This window comes from Zalophus californianus, chromosome 2 (assembly GCF_009762305.2).
Source record: "Zalophus californianus isolate mZalCal1 chromosome 2, mZalCal1.pri.v2, whole genome shotgun sequence".
NCBI classification, from domain to species: domain Eukaryota; kingdom Metazoa; phylum Chordata; class Mammalia; order Carnivora; family Otariidae; genus Zalophus; species Zalophus californianus.
The window spans coordinates 200,049,740-200,066,233 of record NC_045596.1 but is presented as its reverse complement, the minus strand read 5'-3'; the positions used below and the strand labels follow the sequence as shown (position 1 = coordinate 200,066,233).

The window sequence follows — 16,494 nt, the reverse complement described above, 5'->3', positions numbered from 1 at the left end:
CACATTGTTTTACTGTGACCTAGATAGAGCAACACCTAACAAAGAAAACTGACAAAGGATATTATTGCCCCTACTGATTCTACCATCAGCACAGATATTTACTTCCCCTTAATACTGATTGTCAGCTACAAATTGGTATGAATTTTGATCTATTCTCTTCATTTTTAATTTACAACCTGCCTACTTCCAAAAATAATTGTAAATGGCTTACAACATAAGCCCTACATATTCAGGGCTGTTCAAGCAGAAATAAAAAATCTAAAAAACTTGAATTTGTTCAAGAAGTAAGTCGATTTTTTTCCTGAAATATATACCTCTAACAACTTCTCAAGCTTGTTTGTTTGTACTGAACCACTAACTTTTAAAACGGGTTCAATATTCTTTTATACATATTTTTAAAAGTACCATAGAAATAGAAAAAGTTTAAATACTGATTATGTTTTTAAAAATATTCAAATTTTATGGCCAATTTGTCATTTTTTTCCATATAAAGTTTTTTTTAAATCTCCTGTTAAAACATTTCAAATCATTTCTACCTTTAAAAAAGTGCAAATATAGTACCAAAGCTCCCACATACCCCCATCTCTCTACATATTATATAATAATTGTGTCTATCTCTCCCTCTAATTCATATGTCTGTATATGTAAAATTATTTTATCCTAAACCATTTATGAGCAATTTGCAAATATAACGGCCCATTTCTTGTAAAAATTCAGTGTGCATTCCTTACAACACATCACAAATTCCAAAAAAACTAATATAGACGCCACAGTCTATGATGCATAGACTCAACACATAGATCTCATTTGATTTCCAAGAATCTTCACTAATGGCTCTCATAGCAAAAGGATTCTGTCCGTGATCACTCGGCACACTCAATCTTTGGTTCCCTTCGTTTTCTTCCATCCAGAAGAGTTTCTTAGTCATTCCCATGCCTTCCTCAACTTGATGCTTTTGAAAAATACATGCACACTTTTCGTGTGGAACATTTTTCAATTTGAGTTTGTCCGACAGCCTTCACAATTATATTCAGCTCATGCATTGTTGGCAAGCATGTCAAAAGATGATGCTATATTCTTGCTGGGTTGTCTCATCTGCTCCACGCTTGCTCTCGGGGTATGAGGGAGCTGGCTTGTTCAGGCTGCAAAGGCTGCACATCTTCCCAACACTGTGCACAGTGGCATGTTGGCTGTTAAATCAGCCAAGGTGGGAGTATTTACACCACTGCGTTTGCAACCCCACAACAAATAGAGCTCTTTGGTTTGTCTGTTGGTTTACACAGCAGGTTTATCAGTACACCAGTGCATACCTTGTTGCGTAATTGGTGACCGTCACATTAACGCTTGGCGAAGGTGGCATCTGCCAGGCTCCTCCCCCCTGAACTTACTACTTTCCTGCTTTTGATGAGTACAGATCAGGTGGGGACATGCACAGAGACTGAGAACATGCTGTTTCTCATTAGAATTTTACCCGTCAGTTTTAGCATCCGTTGATGTTCCAGCCTGAATTTAACAGTTGTCAAATGATGATTCTCTAATTCCACCTTCCTTCTAGATGTATTAGTTTGTATTCTGTAAGGGAAATCTCTTTTTCATTCATTTCATTTATGCACATATCCTCTTATAGCTGGATGGATTCATAGATTTCTATTTTATACAGAGTGGTTCATCATTTTGTTTTTTTTTTTTCTTTTTTCTTCCTATCAGAGCCTTGAGAAATGAGTATTCATTTCTCCAAGAACACTGGTTCCTCTAGGGAAAAATTGTATTACATTGATATTTAGGAGCCCAGATTGGGTACTAGAGGGCTTCATTGCTGCTGGGGTGTTGTTATATCTGTCAAAAGACAAAGGTAGGAAATATGCACACACACACACACACACTTACATTTTAATTTTCATCTATATATATTAAAACCACAGGTTCACACTGATACCTCTAATTCAAATTCAATTAGCTTTCCTCATTTCCATCTTTCTAATTCCTTTCTCAAACCCTGAGAAAGTTCGCATTACTCTCCAAATGACTTAGGTCCTCAGCTCCCATCTACATCCCCAGCCTTCCAACGTTAACAGTTATCAGCTTGCTCAGCCACTCTTTGCGAGGTCCCTGACTATAACAAACACATCCAACAAGTATATGGACAAAGAAAGTCAGCCAAAATGAAATCTTAAAATTCATGCCATCACTCACAAAATTAACTTCAACTATGAAGACATCGTGCTGTGTTCACTGGGTATAAAACCATTCATTCTTCATAGCCTCAGGAGTCTGCCCAGTAGGGAATAAAGAGAAGATCCGTGGCCAGAAGTAAAATGAAGCTCTGCTTTTTAAATTTGGACAAATGCCACATAACCCTCCAAAGAATAGGGAGCAGGGCTTCTGAGTACCTGTGTGGGTTAAGTATAAGGGGCAAGGCCAAGGTTTGCCTCGGGACTCACACAATGCAGTACGCATGTAGAAAGAGAGAGATGTTGAGGCACAGTGGGCTAGAAACAAGAACTCAAGATAATTGACCCCAAAGCTTGCAGGGGCAAAGATGGAAGCCCCTTCAGATACTTGGTCTCAGCCAAAACATAGAGAAGGAAAGAGACAAACAGGCCCCAATAATCCATGAGTAGGGGGATGAGTTAAAAGAGACTAGTGCCAATGATTGTAATGGCATTCCTTTCTGCAGCAGGGGGCTCATTAGGTTCCCAACCCCAAGAGCGAGAGGCTCTCGTCATCAGAAAAGCCATTGCTCTTCCCTTGGGCAAGGGGAAGTAAAATAACAGAGAAACCAGAAGTTTCCATGTAAAACTATGTGAGAGGTACAGGAATTAAAGCATTCCTTTCTCTGTTGTCACTGTATTATGTAAAATATTACACAGTAGTCCCCCTTGATCCACAGGGGATATATAGTAAGATCCCCAGTGAATGCCTGAAACCACAGATACACCAAACCCTATATATGCTATATGTATTTTCCTATAGATGCATACCCGTGAGAAAGTATAATTTATAAATTAGGCACAGTAAGAGATGAACAACTAAATACAAAAGAATAATTGCAACCTGTGCCATAATAAAAGTTATGTGAACGCGATCTCTCTCTTTCTCTCAAAATATGTTATTGTCCTGCCCTCACCCTTCTTGTGAAGGTTTGAGATGATAAAATGCCTACAGGACAGGATGCAGGGAGGTGAGTGACCCTGCCATGTGATATAGCATTAGGCTACCACTGACCTTCAGACAATATGTCAGAAGGAGCATCACCTGCTTCCAGATGAACCACCCATGGTTCATCGGTAATTTAGACCACGGAAAAGCAAAACTACAGGTAAGTGGGAATAATATATGATATGTAGAGTATAAATTAGGAATTTTCTTGATTATTTTTTCAATTGAACATACCTTTGGTATTCACAATGGCTACAACTGTAAAAATTGCCAAATTTGTGAACGTGGCTCTTGCTCATTTTTTTTCCCCATAGTATGCACATGTAGCAAATACAAAAAACAGCCCAGACGAGGATGATGTGGTTGACTAGGCTCATTCACAAAAAAACACTATTGTCTTGGAGGGTGGAAATGTCTTAGAAACAATGCAAATCTCCCACATATCAAACATCTTCAGGTCATCTCAAAAAACATAAACCTTTGAATGTTAAACTAAAAAATGTAAGTGGTCTGTTTAACTTCAGACAAAAAGTATGTTTGCAATATTGTAATATTATAATAGATTTGCATATGGTATAATATTGTACATTTTTTAATGAAATCTATTTTAAGTATGAAGAAATTCAACCTGAGTGCCTGGAAAAACATATTGTCAGCCAGACTCTTTTAATTTGGTAGAAGACATTATATAAAACAACTTGTCATGTTGTTGATCAAATTTGATTATTTTAAATTGGATTTATATCTTCATGTTATTTATTAATGACTTTTTCCTTTATCACATTACTTGTTCACTGATGTTTTTATTTAACTTAATATTAGTTTTCTTAAAAGTTTACATTTTTGCATTTCTGCTAAGAAAGTTGATAGCAACAAATAGCAAATTCCATAATTATTTTTAACAGAGGAATTTCTTTTCTTATTGGTATTATCCATTTTTATTCAAATTAAGTTTCAGTAAGACTAGGTTCCCATAACATTAACTGACATCCTATTAATTCCTATATAACATACTCACTATCAAAGGAATTTCTTAATCCAAACCTTGATACAGGAAGAATCCTTATTTCCATTGTGGAAAAGAATATAGGCTACATATTTATGATTATCTTAGAGATGTTTTAGGCTCAGGTACCTCTACGTCATCACACCTAATATAAACAACCAACTTGTATCATAAAATATTGTGATCAAAATCAAGTACTATGAGAACAGAGAACGATGTTATAAAACTTATACATCATCTATATTCTCTTAAGATTTTACTAAGTAGGTTTTTTTTCTTTATTATTCCTTATATATGTGACATCTCGGGTATCTAAAGAATCAAAATAGTGGTGTACTCTGCTCACACTGATAATCGGGGTTGTGTGTAGTGAAGGATTCCTCTGCTCTTTGCTCCTGGTATCTACAGAGTACTCAATCTCTTAACCTTTGGACTATTCTGAGCAATAGGAATGTCCTTGATATTCATGATGGACTCCTTAAACCACACCTGAGTTTATGGTAACTATGTGATCATGTTTATAATAACTCACAGTGGTGGCTGTGGGAAGGACAGCCATGTACTTAGAGGCTTGGGGTTTTGAGCCAGATGGTATCAGCCTGACCTCCCAACCTGTGGGAGGGGAAGGAGCTGATGACTGAGTTAACCTTGTAGCCAGTGATTTAATTAATCATGCCTACATCATGAAAACCCAGTTAAAACTCTGGACAGCAAAGCTCAGGCGAGCTTCTTGGTTGGTGATCCATATGTCCCTGGAAAGTGACAAGTCCTGAGGACATGGAAGCGTCATGTTCGACATCCTCCCAGATGGTGCTCTGTGAGTCACCTCATTTGGCTGTTCCCAATCTGATTACTTTATAATACGCTGTACTCATAAGCATATTGCCTTCTCGTGTTCTGTGAGTTATAGTAGAGAATTATTCAATCTAGGATAATACCCAAATTGTTAGCCAGTCAGTCAAAGCATTGGTGGCCTAGGGACATTGAGCTTGGGACTGGCATTGGGAGTTGGAAAGCCATGCCTTCAAGCCACGAAGTGTGTGCTCTCATGTTGATCATGGTCAGAATTACATTGTACTAGTATTTATGTCAAATATTTTTTAAAAGATGGGGATAAAGGAGGGCACTTGTGATGAGCCCTGGGTGTTGCATGGAACTCATGAATCACTAAACTGTACACCCTAAACTAATACTACACTGTGTGTTAACTAACTGAAACTTAAACAAAAACCTAAAAAACATTAAAAATATAGCTAAGATCTATATATTTAACCAGACATTGTTTACTATTATAAGTGAACCCAGTTTTGACTTAGAAATGCATCTTCCTTCTACAGTTTCAATACTACTGATTGACTTAGTACATTTAAATTTGTACCCATGCAATAACAGGAAAAAAAAATCTTTTCTCCGGGCTAATTCCAAAAACTCAAGAGAGAGGATTGCTGCCATTATTTTTCATCACATATGTAGGCAATGTGCTTCCTTCTTTTATTATTATTATTTATATTATTTTTTATAAGTCATTCCTGCTAACCTTGTTCAATCAATCATGCAACTGTCTCCTGTGTGCAGTCTCTGGCTCTTTGTATATCTGTGTGTAAAAGTGTTCAGTAACACCCTCGTGCCTGAGAAAGTCAGGTGGAAAAATCAGTTCAATATTACACCCTTCTCTTTTAAAAGTCAACCTATTCCTAATATTAACTGAGAAATATAAAATCACATAACTGAAGCTAAGTTGACATCAAGTCGTTATTCAAAAGAAGGTTTAATACAGAATGATATATGTTAATTGATAAATAAAAAATGTCTGAACAGTGAATCTGAACTTCAGATAAAAAATGGCAAAGCACATACTTTGCAAGCAAGTTTTATTTAATAAAAGCACAAGGAAAAGAAAATATATTTATGGTTGTGTACTCTATTTACTGAAAAAAATCCAGGTATAAGTGGATCTGTGTGGTTCAAACCCACGTTCTTCAAGGATCATCTGTGTAACAGACACAGGCTCTGAACCACATGGTTCCGTTGCCTGGAGCCTTTCTTCTCCCTTTGACTTATCTGCCTATATTTTACTAATCTGTTAAGATATTTTACTTTTTCCCAGATATGTTATAATATCAGTTAGGAGATATATATATATATATATATATATATATATATATATATATATATATATATATAATTTTCTACCAAATCCTAGAAAAACACTACTTTTGACCTCTTTTAATACCCAACACCTACCTGGAGTGCGGCATATTTGCCAAAAGTTATAGACATTATTAGTTCACATTAGAATTATTTTTATAAATTATTAAAATATATTTATTATAACTATTACTGTGTTTTACTGTCTGCATACGGATCCCAAATCGTGTTGAAGTTGCTGCTATCTTTAGTGTCAGAGACTTTCTTTTTTATTCCTAAGAACAAATAAAGTACTTGATATAGAGAGTAGGTACTTAAAGCAATCATACACTGTAAGCTGAACTACGACAAGCGCTATCAGGTGCGGGGAGTCAGCGAGTGTTCACGGTGGGGAAGGCGTTTGAGATTAAGCCTGCGGGACTGGAAGAGGCGGTGGGAGATAAAAGTCTCAAAAGATAAATCATACCAAGACAGACAAACATCAGATGGCGTGTAAGAAACTGTACATTAGATTGGCGTTTTTTTGCACAAACTTTAAATGGCCTCGTAAAAAAGGTGTTCTTCTTTGCTGATATCCAGAGACAAGACCTCTGGAGTCATTTAAGAGGAGCATGGTGTGAAGTCAAAGCAGCGGGCGCTGGGAAGGGCCACCCTGCCATCCAGCCTGTGTTTCTAACCAGCTGAGCAGCAGAAGAGAGATGTGAAGAGATGCAGCGTAGAGAAGCAAGCCGGGGCGACAAAAGGAGTGATGTGTGCGGTGGGGGTACTCCTAGAAAGCTGTTATGTTTCCATGCTCTCCTGGACGATTCTGAAGTGTGCCAGTCTCTGTCTGTCACTTGGAACGCGAGGGTAGCAGTAGCACGGAGGGCAGAGTGCCGTGTGTGGGACTCAGCTGGCCCGGCCCCCCGTGCGCAGCAACACCTACTGATGGGGACACTGGTGAAGGGGGTGGCAGTGATGCTGACTACCATCCGTGGGTCGGGAATTCGGATGTGCTCCTGCCATACAGAGTGGAAGAGGCAGGCTAACCTGCCGCAGGACGAAAGAAAGGAAGACAGAGCTGAGTCGCACTGCTTCTGGTGAAGGCGAGGACACAGCTCTAAGGCCAGTGCAGAAGCAATGTCTGCGGAAGTTGCAGGTGGAAGGAAGAGCAAGGAAGGGCTCTTTTCCACCGGCTACAGTTCATATCCGGAGGCTCATGAGTGAGGTGGCATCTGCTGTAAAGGGTCGGGGTTTTCTGCAACGCGATGGAGCAAAGCACTGCAAGCCTCAGGTCTAAATGCCCAAAATGCAGAGTGCCATTTTCCTGGGTTGCCTAATCTTAGGACGTCTCTTCTCAGGAGCTGAGAACTATGACCTACTCTCTGCTTCACCCCCACCTCCCGTTTCCCGCTGGGTCCCTTGTCCCTGGCCTCAGCCTGTCACCTGCAAACGCAGTGTTACCTGTTCCTCCCCTAGCAGCCCTCCCCTCCCTGCAAACAGAGCTGTCTCCTGGCTCTCCTGTTTTGTGATGCACTTGCTTTAAGACTTTCAACACTAGCCAAGCTATCACCGATATACAGTTTTGTAGGAAAATGTCTACATCAAACATTTTGTTGCTGTTGTTTGTTTGCTAGTGTTTGATGATTCTGTTTCACAAACAGAGACTAGGGAGCTGGTTTCATCTTACCTGAGAAACTTCCCAGCCTGGGTGCGGTCATGTCACCACCATCATAAATCTCCAGAGAGTCCCAGTTCTGCTCAGTGGCAAAACTGATCACTTGAATCTAGCAAACGACAGTGTTCAGTTAATGTGTGTTTTCATTTAAGGAAATTAACCTGATCATGTGGGGTTTCCCATGAAACCTAATATACACACATAAGAGAAAGGTGAAACCAAGGAGAATAAACCATGAAAAGACATTTGAAAATGTCTACAAATGGTATTTTTGACAGCTTTTATCCTAAAAATCTACTATTGCTATTCCAAATAGAGAAACGTGATTAGAAACACATTGCAGAAGTAGTAAGAAAAGGGAAACAGGCCATGGTTTAAGTGTTTAAAATAACCAATGCAAGTAAATAAATAAATAACCAATTCAAAATAAATAAATAAACCAATGCAAAAAAAAAGGTTAAATAAAATAACCAAAGCAGAAATAAAATAAAAAATAAAATAAAATAAAATAAAATAATGCAAAACAGAAAACAAACACAGAAAGCAAAGACAGACCTAGCCAAACCCTGTGCATTGGGACGTTCGGGGCATAAGGGGCTTACCTGAATTCCTGATCCCTCTGTAACTATTATTTTCCAGATACAGTTTAAGTTGTTACCATACGGTTCCGGGTAGCCAGGGGATAAAATTGTACCTCTGCGCTGAGTGAAATTACCACTGCAGGGGACTAAAAGACAAAACCGTGTGTCATAAACATAAAGTACAGAGAAGGACAGCATTAATTTGGTGCTTAGCGGTTCTTTGCTGTGTGATCAGGTATTAAGAGACATTTTACACGGAGTATGGTCCTTTAAATGGCATTGTAACCAGGGTCAAATTTAGTCTGTTCTCTTATAAACTCGCAATATCATTATTATCTACTGTACTACCAAGTTACAGAGCTGGTGTCTAAAAGTAAATCTCTTCAAGTTCTGTAAGGAGGGACGCGGTACCTAACAGTGGCATCTCTAAAGTGAATTCTGTTTAGAATAATTTTATCCGTACAACTTAAGGAGCTTTGCGGAGTACTGTCTCCTATATGCAGACATGCAATTCCAAAGGATGGGATTTATGATCAAATCCAGGAAGGAGAAGAGACACTGAAATTGTGCAAATGAATTCAAGAGCTAATCATGATTGCACTAGAGGTTCTTACACAAAATGAAGCAAATAAACTATAACTAAGAGCGTCATTGTTATTCAGATGCATTAATCTATTACTTTTCAAACCTTCATCAGCACACATTTATTAAAAAAGGACATTACACAATATAGCAAATCAATATTATAATGATTCTTCCCCAAAATGAAATTATGTTATATACCCATGGCTGGAGAGTTAATGGCATACTTAATAAGTATTGAGAAAGAAAACATGTTTCATACTTGTTAATCTAATGAGTTGTTTCATGAAACACAGTGATCTTAAGGGTTTAGCTGCTACTCAGTTATGTCAGGTAAAATGTACTGCTCTTTAAATAAGTCTGGAGCATGACCAGGTGGCAGAGACTGGACATCAGCATTGGAAAGCAGCTCTTCGACCAGCTGTGAAGCTTGACAGCCCTGCACAGGGTGTCCCACCTTCTGGACACACCCTTACCTATGCAGCTCGGGATCGTGTCATTCCATTGAGCTAAAGCATTTGGTACAGACTGACAGCGGATAGCAGTGGAACCCTGAAGGAGGTATCCTGGGTTACACTCGAAACGGACAATCGAGCCGGCCGAAAACTCTGATCCAATTCTTCTTCCGTATCTGGGCTCAGGGATAGAGCTGCACTGGGTGTCGCTGGTTCGAGGAACAGCTAGAAGCAAAACACACAACACAGCCATCTGTATCTTTACCAGGAAGCTGGAATATTTCCTTGGAAAGAGAGTTGAGTCCAGAGAGAGTTTATGTTAATATAGGAATTAAGAAAGCCTTCCACAATTTCCAGAGGGAATGATTTGGGGAGCACTTTCCCATCTGCATTTCATTCTTTACCAACCCCGAGGACTGCCTTATAGTCTCATTTCAGATGAGGAAAACGTGGCATAAGGAGCATTAGTGCCTTATGAGAACTGAGTGATATTCAGGCAATTAAAATTAATTAAGCATCCGAATCACTGTGCTCATGATAATGAGATGACGAAGAACTTGTACTTATCCTCAAAGACCTTAGAGTCTAGTGAGTATAATATGGCTATTGTGATGCAATAACAAAATCAAAAATAGAACTCCCATATGATCCAGCAATCTCACTTCTGGGTATATATCCACAAAATATTGAAGTCAGCATCTCAAAGAGATCTCTCTGCCCGCTGTGTTCACTGCAGCATTATTCCCAGTAGGCAAGCCATGGAATCAACCTAAGTGTCCACTGATGGATGAATGGATAGAGAAAATGTGTTATATCCATGCAATGGAATATTATTTAGCCTTAAAAAAGAAAGGAATTCTGCCATTTGCAACAACATGGATGTTCCTTCTACCTCCTGATAAAAGTCAAGATGCCCCACAGCACTAGGGCTCCCCTGCCAGCAATCCAAAGCAAAATCACACTGCCTTTAAGCCTGTCCCAAATCACCTAGCACAAACCTCAGTCCTATAACCAGCCCTTCCTGGAACTTTCTTTTGAGACACCCCCAGGGTCTCCCTGGTGTGTGGTCTTCACTGAGGCAGTTGGTAAAAACTCAAGCTTGTTTGATTACAGGTGTGTTCTTATGGTCTTTGGGTGGTAGGCATGAGCAGGTGAACCCCATTCCAGTGTGGGGTGCGGTAGCTATTTAGCTTGTTTATGGGAATTCTCCATCTGTAAGAGATTCTTCTGATTATCAAAAGGGGCAGAGATCAAGTTTGAAAAATATTTCAATTGTCAATGACACCTGTTACACCAAACCAACTCTTTGAGAAATAGATCCACCTGGTATGCACTTGAAAATGCACTATTTTTGTTCTGTGCAATTAAAAGTCAGTTTGTCTCTATCGTCACCAGAATCCTCTCTGTTTCAGACTGTGCATGTCCTCGTTCAATGGTGCAGCCTTCTGAGAGAATGTGCTTTATACTCATTTTCTTTAAAACAACCCTCTGTCTTCACAATGCTTTTCCTCACAGGAAATTGAACCTGAACAATGACAGACACCATTTGGGTAACTGCTGCTAAGCAAGCGATTCTATGAGCATGGAAGGCAGAAGATGATTCTGACAAAACCATGCTTGCATTCAGTGTTGAAGTGTTTTCTATCAGAAGGTGACGTTAGTAAAATTATATGTTAATAACTATAGGTGAAACAATGATACATCAGAATGACTCTTTTTTATAACTAAAAATAGAATGCAGTATAACTATAATATTATATTATAATAGCAAATTGCTTAGAACTCCTATTTTTTGTATTTCTATTTCTGAGTATTTTGTTACAGTTGAACAAGTAGAATGAGAGCAAAAAGGAAATGAATAAAAAATATCCCATGGAGGCTCCAATTCTCAAGAATTTTTTTTTACCAAAATGGAGAAAATATCTCCAATGGCAATTTTTCTACTTGTCCTGAATGACATGGAAAGCTCCCTGCTCTTCATAGCAAAGACTCCACACTTATCTAAGTGGCCTCGTTTGTGTTTGTCCAAGGCACCATGGCCATTCCAGAGTCCCGTGGACAGGAACAAACACACTGTCAAGGTCATTCAGACACATGCCACTACCGAGACTTTCTTTGGGAACTTCACCATTGTCATTTTTTAAGGAAAATAACAATTAAAAAAACCACCTGCATTTAGATGAAATTATGCAGACAGGTTTTAGAGGAAGAAGTTTCCAAAGTGAGGAGAACAGCTGTGAGTCTCCGCAAAGTAGAACAGAAGTGAGCAGAAACTGAGACACCAGACATCCATGCAAGGTCTGGGGAAAAGAGTGTACAGCAACTTTTGCTCTCGGCATGCCCTCTGGTTCCTGCTCTTCTCCTGGATGTTTCGGGCAGCATCAGAGAGAAATTCCATCCTCTGTGGTAATTATCCTCTATCTTTTAGCAAAGATTTTCTACTGCAGTGAAACAAAATTGAAATCAGTGCAATGGAAGGCAAAGAGGGGAGGAGCTCAGCCTGGAGGAAGAGGCGGTAGGCAGATTGAGGGACTTCCCCAGGGGCCAGTGCGCTGGGCCGCTGCAGGGGCTGGGGCTGGACTCCGAAGCTTTCAGAGCACGCAAAGAAAGGGGAAACGTGGTAGATCCATCCGTGGATCTTCACGGCTCTTCATTCAGAGCAGGTGTAACAGCAAGACAACAACAACAGCCATAATAATAACAAATCTGAATGCGTGCAACAATCGCTTGCAAAGTCTAAGGGAGGCAGTCCTGTTTCATTTACTGACAGCGGATATTGATATTTCTCAAAATCATTCTGTTTTGGTAGTTGAAAAATCAGATTTGACAAGCCATTACTAGTCAGTGAATTCAAACATACATCGCTGAATTATGAACAAAACTTTATGCTTATTCGTCTTCGTAAAAAATATGCATTTTATAATCTTTTTATACAAAAAGTGAATTTCTTAGAAATGGAAAACCTCATAATTTACGCTATCTAAAAGGAGATGAGGCCTGGGGAAAATCAATTAAGACATGCATTTACACGCCGAGGAAGGACCTCAAGCAAAGGAAATTTTAGTGTAAATTCTTCCTACCCAAACTTAGAAAATGCACTTCCATGTCCCTAGATTGTTTATCTGTTTATTGTAATGCTAAGGAGAGTGAGTCTTGCCATAGGAGGATCCTGGACCAGGAAGCCCGGAGCTGGTGAATCTGGGAGACTGGGCCGCTGGGAGGCAAGGAGGCAGGAGGCCGCTTCAGGTGAGGCTGGGGGATGAGGTTCTAGGTTAGAGTTGTCCACGCGGCAAATATGCCTCGGAAAGACAGGGATTCCGGGCCAGCTGACAGGTGTAAGTTGGGCTCTGTGCAGAGGTTTGATGTAAAAACATGGCCTCCTTTTCCCCTTGAAATATTCAGTAAGTCCTAACTGTTTTACTAATTTTGGCATGAGTGACTTATTTTGTGAGAACATAGAGTTGAATTCTACGTGGAAATACACAAGAAAAATGGATGATATGTGGAAACAGCCAGGCATAAATACAAGAGAGTTCAAAATAGTATTCTATGGATGAGACACTGTCAACCACCAAGTTTAATTTTAGGTAGGCTCCATGTTGGGTGTAGAGCCCAGCACGGGGCTTGAACTCATGACCCTGAGATCAAGACCTGAGCTGAGATCAAGAGTTGGATGCTTAACTGACTTAGCCACCCAGGTGCTAAACACCAAGTTTAATTAGACACATTCAGTCCGGAGCAGGGAGGGGTCGGGCAGAGCAGGGAGGGGGTGGGCAGTGCAGGGGGTTGAACCACCCTGCCATATATCAGCATGTGCCTTGGAGCAAGCAGAACAGGAGACGAGTGTCTGCTCTGCTTTAGTCGGTCTCTGTGGCCACACAGGCTGGTTCCCATGTTGCTTCCAGTATTGCTAAGGTTGATTCTAGCATTATAAGGTGTGCATTTTAGGGCCACAAAAAGTCTATAAAGGCAATGTAACTACTTCATAGAATAGCTAAAAGGGATCTTCTAATACTGGAGGAATCAGACTGCTCAATTTGTTAAGAAACAGTAGGTAAGTCTCCCACATGGAGAGTTTCTTAGGATGACATGAATTTTGATTTTTCTCATTGATCTAAAAACACATTGACTTTACGTGTAATATATATTGTGGAATGGCAAAGATTATCCAAATGTGCAGAACCACATTTACTGATTGTGGGTCCTGCCAGTGTCTAGGTCTGGGAGCTTAGGGGGAAGAGGGAAGGCGCTGGGAGAAGGAGGTGGGGAAATCTTCTCCTGGATGTCTAAAAATAAATTCAAAAAGCTATTTGAATGTATTTGTGTTTAAAACCAGGTGTGTTCCTCCTCTGTCTTCATGGACGTCTGTTTACACAGTGGTCCAGTCTGGAGTCGAAATGTTGGAACAGTTAGAGAGACCCTCCCACTTCAGGAGCATCCCTGGATGTTCATTCATGGTAGGTTCTCACAGCATTTTTTGCTTCTAAATTCTATTTGATGGTCACACTGCTGAGTTATGTGGCTGCTGAATCAAAGGAGGGTGCAAGTTTGCCCAAGGAGGACCAACACCTGAGCCACCTGAGACGCATTATCTCTTCTCAGTCTCCGTCCAGCGCACACTACCCTTATACATCTGGAGACCTGCAAAGTAGGCTGCTCCATCCCTGAGTAGATAATGTCCTTGAGTCTTTAATTCAATAGCATCAGGCAGCCAAACAAAACTCTTCACAGGTGCTGAGTCATCATTGATAAACCAGTGTGGAAGAGCTCCTTGTAGCATTGTATTAGGTAGGGTACCCCCATTAGCCTTCTTTGGGGTTCTCGTGGGTCCTAACTCCCTCTCTTTCAAATGTGCCCTTCTGCCTCTAAGTAGTGTAGAAAGCAAATGAAAAGCATCCAAGGCATGAGTTAATTAGGACACTTTGTAAAAAAAAAAAAAAAAAAGCCTCTATATGTCCATTTCTCCACAAGATCAGAAAGACAGAAACATCTTCATTATTAATGTCTCCTTATTAGGCAGCACTGTATGGAGGGCAAGAGACAGTGATCCCGGCTTCCCACACCCTGATTCTGCTGTCTTGTTACCCATAGATGTTTCCAACAGCTCTGTAACACCACTGTCTGTTAACAGGGTCAGACACCCTATAATCACAGGCGTCAGAAAGTCCCCGTGCAATTTTAGGCTGTAATAACTTGTGAAAGAATGAAGCCATAAGTGGTATACAAAAGAACTTTTCAGGAAGTTTTTTATACAATAGATTGCAAGTAATTTCTTGGCTTCCATATAACTACCATCTTTCAGAAGCCAATGTTCAATTTAACTTTCCGTATGTATTGAAAACTTCCCCAGGTGCTCTTGAGTGATTTATAAATTGCATTCATGATTCTAGTTCTTTACTTCCAAAGGATTTAGCTTTGATAAAAAGGCATCAATTTTTGCATAAACTCACTGTAGGAACAAAGCAAGAAAAGGAAGTATAGTGAGACTTTATAAAATATTAGAGTCATTATATGTTGTTAAAGACAAGGAAGATATATTCCTCCTATAAATAATTTTCTTTTCTTTCTACTTTTCTGTTTTAATTCATTGTAATGGTAATAGGTTACTTTAAATCAAGAAACATAATTTTGAAAATCCTGACTTCTGATGATAATTTTGAATACACTCCAATTTTAAAAATAAATATAAAGGTTTCAAAGTGCCAAGTTATTGGAACACCAACAAAATAAGAGGTAGTTAGAAGAATGAGTTCACCGATGGTATTCGGGGTTTTGTATGATTTCGTTAAGTTGCTTTTTCAATTAGTTTTTACAGGAAGATCTGGAATTGTATAATGTGGTTTAAAGGTATTTCATTAAAGCAGTTACTAAAATTTAACCATTATGAAACACTTTGCCTAATTACATACAATATTGTAATGTATGTGAAATCCTTTTGCAAAATGTGAAGTGCTATACAAAGTGGATTGGATCAATATGTGTTTCCCGATAATGCCAGATAAATGAGCTTTTTCTGTGTCTTTGTAGTAGAAATATCACATTTAAGTGTCAAAAAATGTGATATTCTTGTTAAATTGTTTTTGTATAAATATATGAATACCCTCAATTTCCTAAATATTAAAACACGCACACACACACGCACACACACGCAGCTCAGATATTAGTGCTTTAACTGAGCATAGCAGTGTGAGCAGCGCTGGGAGAAGATCCTAGCGCACCGAGTGACCTTTACCTTGGTAAACAAAGTGAAAGCCCCGGGCAGATGCTCCGCTCTTTGCGCTGAATCGGAGGAGAATCTGATTTGATGTCGCCAAAGGCAGTGTTTCACCTAAAGAAAAAAATCAAGAGACAATACTTGGGATCACTAGAAGACACCGCACCGTGGTGGACAATAGTTTGGAAAAAAATTATCCACTTGGAATTTTGCATTTAATGGTTGGACTTTTATAAAATTTCCCTTTGGGTTCAGGACCCAGACACCTTGTATCTATCAAGATTTTAAAACTGTTTTTGTCTATTCGTTCTGTTAAAATGTTACTTTAATGATCATCTCATTTAGGCTTCCTTCTGAAATAGGCACTGGTTATAAGTCTGTTAGCTGACAATGTGGGAAATCGAAGAGTCAGATTTATTACTGACTCAGAATCAACTTTATTTGAGAATGACTTGCTGGGATTTTATTTAAAATAAGAAAATTAAGGAAATCTGAAGCCAAAGCTGATTTTTAAAAAAATATTAAAGCCTTCAGAAAAAAAATAAAAAAAAAAACTTATGAAAATATATTTTCACCTTTTAAAGTACATCTACACTAGAGGAATGGTCTCTCTCAAGTGCTGCTAAGGGGCAGACGAATGGCATTAGCATTTCAGAGGTGACTTTGTCCATAGGTATCAATATTTTAAATCT

At 39.2% G+C, this 16,494-nt stretch overlaps 1 protein-coding gene across 2 annotated transcripts in view; it reads right to left on the bottom strand.

Annotated features, from left to right (window-relative positions):
• Positions 1-16,494, bottom strand: part of CSMD1 (CUB and Sushi multiple domains 1) — a 2,028,797-nt gene that overhangs the window by 222,475 nt on the left and 1,789,828 nt on the right. For both annotated transcript variants that reach the window (XM_027598604.2, XM_027598603.2), the window contains 4 exons: positions 15,821-15,916; positions 9,610-9,813; positions 8,573-8,697; positions 7,983-8,079 (listed from right to left, as the gene is read on the bottom strand). In XM_027598604.2, the coding sequence (XP_027454405.2) occupies positions 7,983-8,079; positions 8,573-8,697; positions 9,610-9,813; positions 15,821-15,916 (522 nt within the window). The remainder of the gene's footprint in view (positions 1-7,982; positions 8,080-8,572; positions 8,698-9,609; positions 9,814-15,820; positions 15,917-16,494) is intronic.